The sequence below is a fragment of the Montipora foliosa genome, chromosome 14 (assembly GCF_036669935.1).
Source record: "Montipora foliosa isolate CH-2021 chromosome 14, ASM3666993v2, whole genome shotgun sequence".
In the NCBI taxonomy this organism is placed as follows: domain Eukaryota; kingdom Metazoa; phylum Cnidaria; class Anthozoa; order Scleractinia; family Acroporidae; genus Montipora; species Montipora foliosa.
Window position 1 is genome coordinate 18931377 of NC_090882.1, and position 10000 is coordinate 18941376.

General features: G+C 36.3%; 1 protein-coding gene across 1 annotated transcript in view; it reads right to left on the reverse strand.

The window, feature by feature from the left end:
- The window catches only part of LOC137985392 (putative leucine-rich repeat-containing protein DDB_G0290503), an 18880-nt gene extending 11256 nt beyond the window's left edge, over window positions 1-7624 (reverse strand). The window contains exons 1-8 of the mRNA XM_068833004.1: window positions 7487-7624; window positions 6898-7093; window positions 5610-5760; window positions 5391-5470; window positions 3443-4124; window positions 2201-2432; window positions 1288-1614; window positions 598-786 (exon numbers count right to left, since the gene is read on the reverse strand). Of these exons, the coding sequence (XP_068689105.1) occupies window positions 598-786; window positions 1288-1614; window positions 2201-2432; window positions 3443-4124; window positions 5391-5470; window positions 5610-5760; window positions 6898-7093; window positions 7487-7579 (1950 nt within the window). The 5' untranslated portion in view covers window positions 7580-7624. The remainder of the gene's footprint in view (window positions 1-597; window positions 787-1287; window positions 1615-2200; window positions 2433-3442; window positions 4125-5390; window positions 5471-5609; window positions 5761-6897; window positions 7094-7486) is intronic.
- Window positions 7625-10000: the final 2376 nt, after the last annotated feature.

Consider the following 10000-nt stretch of genomic DNA (forward strand, 5'->3'; position numbering starts at 1 on the left):
CTCTCACAATTATTTGAACCGTTGTTTTAAGTCCAGAGGGACACGCTCTTTGTGGAATGCTTTTTAAGCCGTTCAAAAAACTCACAGCACATGTTTTATCGGGTCTAAAAACACTCGGCTACACCTCATGTTTTTAAACCCCGATAAAACACTGCTGCTCGTTTTTTAAACATTACTTAACGAACATACTGCTGATAAAATTTACTTTACAACACAAGCAAGTCTTAGCGGTGTAAAGAAGGAGAGAACCAAGACTCCAGAAGGTAGGGTTAATAATAAAATTAAGAGGTCAATAGTACTATTTGTCCAGTTTGGCATATTATCAGGCAAATAAATGCCTTGCTAGGTACCTGTTCTTAAAGTAATTGTTCCTTGTCTCTTGAAATGTCTGTCTTGCAATGGTAAGGAAGAAACAAAATATTCTTATTGCTGATTTAAGTTTATAAAAGAGTGTGAAAGCTACCTAATCAGAAATCAATGCTTTTTTTGGTCATGTAATGTAAAGTAGTTGGTTTTTCAAATACAGAGTATTGTATGGTAACACAGGTCAAGAGATATTAATTATTATAATTTATTTTGGTGTGTCATTTAACTCACCAATTCTTCCTCCAGCGACTTCTCCCTTGCTTCTATTTCATGTTGCTGTTTATCAAGCCTGCTCTGTTGAGTACTAAATGTCATTTGAACTGATTTAATCTTGTTCTCTTCCAGTTGAATAGCTTCAGTAAACTTGGCCTCCTTCTCCTTTAACATAGCTAGCTTTGCTTCCAGTTCTACTATTTCATCCTTCAAAAAAAGAGGAATAAAATTGTGGATTTCCCTATTAAAGACAAAAATATTAATTATATCATACATACATTACCTGTAAGTTGTTCTTTTAAAAACGTATATCAAAGGAATATCCACCATTAACATCATAGTGTGTTCTTCACGACAGTGAGCTTTCCGTGTAACAGAAAATTCAGTAAAATTGTTCTATTTTGTGTATTCAATTTTCTTTATTTCTATCCTAGCCCACTTCCTACATATATTTCCTAAATTTCAAATTGTGAAGTGGCCAATAAGAAAATGCTGTTACATTTTGCACAAGAGAATTTTGAAAGTATTAATTTGAGGAGTTTTGTTTTAATAGAAAGAGAGCTTAGTTGCTCCAATCTTTGGCAGAAAATTTTTTTTCCACACCATCATCATCTTTACTCAATTTCCTTATCATCTTTGTCATTTGTCACCATAGGAAGTCAGTCTTTCCTGTTAGCTTCTATACTTGGAAGTAAAATTATTCCTTACTTGAAGTGACCCTCTCTCTCTCACAAGTTCATCTTTTCTTATTTGAAACTCCTTCGTTTGCTCTAAAATCTCTTTGTTTAATTCCATATTCTCTGCTTCCATGTGTTCCTTGTCAAGCTTCAAGTGGTCCTTAGCTCTTTCTAGTCTCTGTCTATCAGCACTCAAGCGCTGCTTTTCCCTCACACTCCAAGTAGACATAATTTCCAAGTGACTTGTTAAACACTCTTGCTGTTCCTCGTGTAATTGTTCCAGTGTGCACTGACTGTCTCTGTAAATTTCAACTTCTCTTTTAGCTATTTCTGCTCTTAGCTTTAGAAGCCTTCCAACCTTTCAAGAAAAAAACAAGAGAAAAATGGCATAAGAGTCTGTTGATAACACCTGCATGATGATGCAGTGATTGCCATAGTTGTCAGTTGTCTTGTGCCACAAACAGTGGTTTAGGCTCTGGAGATTTGGGCCATATTGTCCACTTTACCTCATACAGGAGAGGCATAACATAACATACATACAATGTAATTATACTGCTGCAGACAAAGGCGACTGGCTCTTGTCTTTACTGACCTCTCTGCTTCTCTGCTCTGCCACTTTTTCTACATGTTTTCCTGAATACATGCACCTTGTTGACCTTTTCCAGCTATCTACTCGATTAGATGTAGCTATTTGGATGGTCTAAGCTTCTTGCTGCAATATTTTAAAATTCTAATTCTGAATTATCACCTCAAATAACTATTGTTTTTTTAACTGTAATTTCTTCCATTTTGCAAACTTAATAGGCAATTAAGTTAAATAAATAATAAGTTTTGTAGTTGTTGTTGTTGTTGTTGTTGTTTATGGGGACTTTTCCAGCGTCTCAAAGTTATTCCCCACCCCCCTTGCATTTGTAATAATCTGGAGTATTCCTACAGATCTTTACCTTATCGTCATTTGCTGGCAATCTGTAACGAGAGGATTCTAAATCTTCTTTGAGCTGATCAATTCTACTGCTAATTTTCTCAGCCAAATCATAGTTGTCAGTTGCCAGAGCTTGACTTTCCTCCTTTTGGAGTTCTGTAACTTGTTGCCTTTTCTTATGCTCATCACTCTCTGTCTCTGAGTAAACCTTGAGCACCTCTTCCTCAAAGCTTATAAGGGATCTTTTGTCCTCACTGAAAAGAAAAACAATAAATAATCAACAACAAATTCATGTACTTGAATAAATAAATAAATAAATAATAGAGCGGTTTTCAAATGAGTGTCGTAAAACCAAAACCAAAGTAATTACTTTGGCCGATCAAAAAGGGCAGAGACAATCCAGTAAACCAATCAAAACTCAAAGTAATTACACATAGCCAACACAAAGTGCAGGAAAATGAGCAAGCACAAACCACGGTTGGTTTTGGTTTCACTTCTGATTGGTTTAAAAAGTGGTGCGAGAACTTTGAACCAATCACTGAGTGAAGTAATGCAAAACCAAAGTAATTCGCTAATTCCTTTCGACACTCAATTAAAAACCACTCTAATAATAATTATTATTATTGTATTTATTCCAGGGAAAGAAACAATTAAGGTTCCCAGAAAAAAGCCAGAAAATCTGTTGATAATGGCAAGCCTTTTAAAGAGCAAACCCCTCACTGCTCTACCACTTGAGCTATCAAGCATCTGGGAGCTGGTCATTATGTGAGTTTTTTTCCAGGCTTTCCTTTCGTTACTGCTCAAGTAGCGTTAATTAATTATTGCAATGATCAGCATCTTAACTTGATTCTCTCCACAGTTCAAGTGTACATGTATATGGCTTTCATATATATTAACTTTCGTTAAAACGTTTTTGTCACGTTTTTTTTGTCATTATTTTGCAAGAATGATTTGTGATAATGACAATAATAATGAAACCAAAATTACTGTGCAATAAAAAGAATAGTATTTTTTGTTTGTTTTTCTTGAAACATCAAGGAGCTCTGCAAATGTTCTGAGACAAAGTGTCTCATATAGTCTTTGCCTAAAACTAGACAATGTCCAACGTTCTACATCTTGTGGTGACATTTCATACTAAAAACCAATTTTAAAATAACTATCCAAGACTTGATATTTTCCAGAAACTCTCTGGCTACCCTCGCCCACGGAACAAGTCATGAACACAAAAGATACTGTAGTTATGCTTAAAACAGGTTTTCCTAACCTTAAAGATGCCAGCTGTAAGTCAATTGATTGCAATATGGTGCTAAGTTTGTTTGTGCTGCTGAAGCTAGTATAGTTGCCTTCATCAAAACAAGACACACTTAATACAGGTGCCTCCACACAGGTGGCACATCCATGGTTATCCACTAACTGTGGTGTACGTAGTTCCTGCTTGAGATCAGCTTCATTTAACTCGAGGTCAGTTTGCAATTCTACAATTTGTCTGTCAAACCCATCATGAGCAACATTGTCACTTAGGGAGGAAGCACCATCCAACATAACATATGATTCCAGAGGATGGTTAAGCACGTCAGAAAAATTGGTATCAAGTTCTGAACAGCAATCAGTTTCCTCACATTCCTGAGGCATAGAGTTCTCAAAGTTTTTGTCAGATCTCTCTGGTCCTGAATCATCATTATGACATCCACTTCCAATGCTAAAAGTGTCTATAACCTCCTCCAGGTTGTTATAACTGTCGCCCTGATTTTGAATATCTACATCCAAATCATCTGTTGTGGATCCTTCACTTAACATTTCTACAAAGCTGCTGGTAACCACAGATCTCTCATGATCTTGGTTCACGTTTTCTTCTGATGATGATGGTGTTCCTATTGAGTACAATGGAGTCGGAGGTGAAGAGATGGAGACATGATCTTGCAGACTAATTTTAGTATTTCCAGCAACTGCAAAGTAGGGTAAGAAAGGACAAATATTTTAGCTCAACTTTATGATCCTTTGACGTGGAACTTCCAGATAAATAAATAAATAAATAAATAAATAAGTGTAGTGGTTTATTATATTCACAGGAGAATGTGTCCATAAAGTTAATAACTTCACAGAGGCTCTCCGTGTTAACTGTATTAAGTCTTTAAGTCTACATACAGTTAACACTTTGAGCCATAAAGTGACATTGGATGACAAAGTAACACATGGACAGGAATTTTATGGTTTCAAGTAAAAGTGGAGACAAAGCCCTAATAAGCAACCAGGTCACCAAATGAAAAGGATGTTATGAAGGTATCCTCTCTAAGGCATTAGAGCAAAGAATACCGTATTTACTCGATTAAACACTGCGGCGTATATTAAATTTTGAGCATGTCCGATGCAGTGTTTATTCAACGGAGGTGTTTATTGAAGGACAGCGATTATTTCAAAATCATATTTCTTAAATCACGGACGACAATTACAGTAGATCATTTGTAAATATTATTTAAAACAGAAACCTGTTTCAAGTTCCAATGTCTTGCTTTTATGAGTTAGAACAGTAATTACTTGTTTTTTTCTTACAATCCTCAAATAAATGCGGTATTCTTCTGATTGGGTGAGGCATTTACTCGAGGGCAGGGTTTATTGGTTCTTTTCCTTCCATCTGCAGGGTTTAATCGAGGGCAGCATTTAATAATATTGAGTAAACACAGTAGCTTTCTTATTTTTAATTGAAATAATAATTATTATTCTTTACCTCTAGATGAAAGAGTAGCTTAAGGAGGCATTAATTACCCATTGCTCTGGGTAAAATTTTTTCCCTTTGCACAACCTTGATACACCGCAAAAGCCAAATTATCATAATGGAAACATTACCTTATATCTTTTGGGCATGTCCAGTTAAGTGTGACTTACAGAACAGAGCTCATTTACTCAATTACTGATTGTACTAGATCCCTAGACAACTTTTTCAAATATTATAGTTATTCCACAAAATTGGGATTGAATTAAGAGCAATAAAATAATGGTACATAACTTCTTCAAACCATTCTTATAGGTTAAAAAATGAAGGCAATAATTATTAATAACAGACAAGCTAAAATCTAGTGGTCCTTAATTTTTGCGTTCAAACCTACGGGGAGTTTTTTTTAGAAATTATGCATTATGTATTGCTCTGAACTCGGCCTTCGGAAAAAATGTCTTCATAGTCAAAGAAATAGCAGTTTTTAGACAACTCTCTCAACCTTCTTTGGCAGCATCTTCTTGTTCTGCATTTTTGCAAGACTTCTCTTCAGTCACATCAGAAGTCTTTCCACCAAGGTTACTAAATGGAACAAGTAATAAAAGTTGTCAAGTACATGTACTTGGATTACTGGTAAAAAACAAAAGATGTCTACCCAATGATGACAAAGTAAAGAATAGTCATGATATGAGTACAATAATATTAATTATACTATATTTACCAAGTAGCCTTAGCTTCAGGCTGTCTTGCATACCCAGGCCTGACAATATGCCGAGTTCTTTTCTTCTTTGGTGCCACTTCATTAAATTGTTGTGAAATGTTGATTGGTATGGGCTGAATTGGTTCAGGCAGGAGTTTTGAATCTGGATTGGCTGAAAGAAAACAGACAAGACACTAAGTCTGTTCACCTGTGAGAGGATCTTCAACCAACAATGCAATGGAATCTTGGCAACATCACAAACCCACAACCATAAAAAGAGACTTTTGAAGGACATGAATGGGCATTTCATTTTTGATCTCAAAACAATTGTCACTAGTTTTAGGGCCACTAGTTTGTTAGTATTTATATGCTATTTTGTGCTACCCTCGCTGAATAAAGACTTTACTATACCAAACTGTGCCAACAAAAATGTGCTGTAGTATCTGTATCATTTGAAAAACCTCATCCACAGTATTCTGTCGGCAAGTTCATAACAGTGTTGCAAAAATATTTCTGATTTAACTCTCTTGCCTTAAAAAAATACTTCGGCAAATGAGTAAAACATGTTTTGACATAATCAACAAGACAAGAGGCCAACCTAAGTCAAAGGCAACCCAAAGGGGTGGTGGACAAAACACTGACCCCCAGTCCATGGTCTACCCAAATGGACTACCCTAAAAATACTATTTCAAATGAGTACTGTTGATCTATGTGTAAGCAGCATCTCAAATAGTGCTTACTTAAGACTCAACACCCATTTTAAACAGCATTGTTCAACAGTATTTAAGTCTAAGCACTGCACCCATTTTAAAAAGGTTAGCTTTCGATTATTGTTGTGATGGCTGATTACTTCATGTACGCTAAGTGAAGTGAAATTATCAAGGTAAGTGCAATGTAAGTATTAAAATCAATTCAGTTCTTTCAATAGCACTCATTTGAAATGGTATTTTTAAGAGTTAGTCCATTTTAGGGTAGTACATTTGGGTAGTCCATGGACTAGGGGTCAGTGTTTTGTTCACCACTACCCAAAGGCTCCTTTTTCTTTAACTTTTACCAAAACTTACACTAGGGGTGGGGACTACTCCAATCCCATTGCATGCACAACTTGTCCCCAGTGATACTGGTACTCATTTTACCCACCGCAAATGGATGGAAAGCTGAGTGAGCTTTAGAGTGCAGTAGATGGTATTCGAACTCGGAGCGCTGAGATGCGGTTTGCTCACGATATCCCCTACACTACGTGCGCTCCTAATCAAAGGTGTATGTATCACACTCTTATTACTCTTGCGGGCAAGTTTCAGGAGGTTACCATGGAAATTAATGACATCTGGTACAGTTGCCTGGGATGTTTCAGTTGGAGCACTTTGCTCTTTTGATGACATTAATAATTCAGAGTGACCCATCAAGGTTAGGTCTTTGCTGGCTGTGGTTGAAGGAAGAGTTGTAAATGTCATCCCACTGAACAAAGATGTGCCCACATCACTGCAGCTTTTGGTGTGTTGGCCCTATTGAGATTGAAGAGAAATTAATGGCAACGTTTCAGTCAATAGTAAGACTAATATTGTCTGAAAAAAACTACAATGAAAAGGCACTGTGGTGATTTTTATTTCGTCAAGAAATTCTACTGCGACTATCCGCAATTAGAATTGTAATAAGCATCTTGCTTGTTTGCTCTCTGATCCTCTGATATTTAATCTTTACTTAGAAGAATTCATCAGGCATTTCCAACTTTAGTATCTCCAAAATAATAGTGAATTTAATTCCATATGTAAAACATCTGTCTATGGGTTCGACAGTTTCATCTGTAGACGTTCCATTGAAAGATAATAAGGTCTAAAATCTTAATAATCGCCCAGGGGCCGGTGAGTTACGCTCGCCCAAAGGCTTTAAATACTCACCAAAGCCTCTTGAATATTTTCTCCAGATCTCTGAGATGTTCCTTTTTCTGACGAAGAAGCCTTTGATCGCCTTGATCGACTAAAAAACGACATATTCAAACATAAAATTTGTAACTTTCAGTTTGTTGTTTGTCCGCCATATTGGAAAAATGTTTATGAACCCGCAGTATTGAACCGCTGATTGTACTAGTCCCAGTCTCTTTTGTTTCTCTGAGACTTTTCCTTAGTCCCTTTGCAAGTCAGAACTGTTTTTGCAGGCTTATTTGTTATAACATTTGCTCATGCTTGATTTTACTCTGTTTTTGAACATGTTTTTTAAGTTTTTTCAAGGAAGATTCTAAGTTTGGTCTAAGATCCATGTTAACTTTTCCTTTTTTCCATTTTTTTCAGTTTTTTCGTTCAATGTAAAACGAAGGTTATCTTCTGTGAAATTTCTTTTCCGTGATATTTTCAAATTTTCGCGTGGAAAATAGGAAAAAACTAAAGAAAGGTTAAGAGGGAGTGATTTCCGGATTGCTTTTAAACGGCTTTGGATTGTAAATAAATTTGTGATAATTTACGATGTTTTGATAGATTTGACTAAAAGTATCAGATTAGAAAATATTTGTACACTAAAAGATGATTAATGATCTTGAAAATTTCCGGAATTTAGAGAGTTTTTTGGTCCTCTAAAAGGTTTTCACACTTGACAATGTTTTTGCTGGAGATTTGCGCTTTTCAATTCATGACTTTCATTTCCCCAGTAAGCCATATTTAGTAGATCTTTGAATTTTACCGCTTTATTTTTTCCTTTTCTTTCTGTCCAAGATCTTAAATAGCTCAAAACGTTTCTCCAGGATAACACCATTACAACGTTTCGCAAGGATTCCGGGTGTAGAGTGAAGAGATAGGAGTTTTAAATTCGCTTTCGGCGATTGTGACCACCCGGTGAGAAAAGGAAGAAAGTTCCGCCCAAGTGGGTGTGATGTTTTTAGCCTCCCAAATACAACGTGTATTCAAAATTCGAAAGTATCTCACGAACTGTTGTGGCACCTGCTTTATCTAAAAGAGAAAAATTTTATCCGCAGTAAATTTAGTTTAATATCCGCAGTAACTAAGTAAACTTCGTTATTAAGTTTAAAATATTAATTTATGTCATGTGATAAAAAACTATGTTTTATACGTTAATGTTTTATTTTTGGTATCAGACCAGTTGCCAGACAATCCCAATGTTCTTATTCTTCCGCGTGGAGTTAATGTTTTCAGTCGACTGTCACAATTTTTCGCCCTCGCGGGCATCGATTCGATTGACTCTTTGTGCTACAGCTGACTCTTCTCGTTTAGTATCCTTTCTGGGGCGCTTATATTCTGTTCGGATTGCGAGAAAACCACGCGTGTCTTCGTTAGTTACTTTTTATTCCTTTTGGAGTCTGTCAGTCTCACTTAACAACAGAATAGAAGCGAATAACGATAACTTGTTTATCATAACTACCACTATGTTTTTTAGAGGCTTTCTGCATGAGTGAACGTGACGACTCGTCCAGTTGGTTTTTTACCCTTAGGCCATGGAAGTCGTACATTCCTGTTTTTCCGCCATGTTTTTTTTCTTGTACTATTTGATCAGATTCTTATCTCTTGTTGCGGAAACTTATCAGCACAATAGCCATTTACAATTTTCAAACCAAAAAGGTTTATGCTGAGATAAAGAAGAGATCATCGGAAATGAATTGTCTAGACGACAAGTACAAGATGACCTCAGAGTTTATTTCTGAAGATATTTTGATTTTTGCGCTGCTCCGACCTTTGTTATGTGATTCTGCAACCCTTTCCTGTGTTGTTAGAGTCTGAAATTTTTGGAAATGATTGGATGTCTTATTCCTTTCACTGATGACTCCCTGAGTCACCTCTCTAGAGCCCTTGTCTCTTTGGGTTTCAGTTTCCCCCGCCCCTTCGCAAAACGGCTACAATGATCGCTTTGCGACGGCCTTTGTTCAAAACCGACCGTTGATCGAAACGTCTATTTGAAGTTACAGATCGGAACAAACAGCGTTTTGCTCAGTAAATTTTAATTCCACTTTTTGAAAATAGCCAATGTTCTATTTTCTCCTTTCCGCACTTTCCTATTTAAAGTTGCTTCTTTGACGAACTTGTTTTACATACTTAAAGTCTTTCTGTAATAAAATCCAAAGAGACGAGATATCCGCGTTTGAGTGAAAGGGCATCAAGTTATATTGACATTCGTTTCGAGAATTGTGGTCTGTATTCCGGAAAACCTCTATCTTAGAAAAGAGACATTATTTTTATTGGGTTGCTAATGGCAATCCAGTCAGAATATGGGTTGAATTTCTCTGTTTTATTTTTTTATTTTTTGCCTTGTCGGAAAATAGAAAAATTCCACTCCCCTGCTAAGTATTGTCTTTGTGCCTAGAGTCTTCTGCGCGTATCTTTGGTAGGTTTCAGGGGGTAATAGAAATGCGTAGATTTTATCCGGTGGACACAGTATAAGCAATGGCGGCGAAACCGATGAAACGCGAA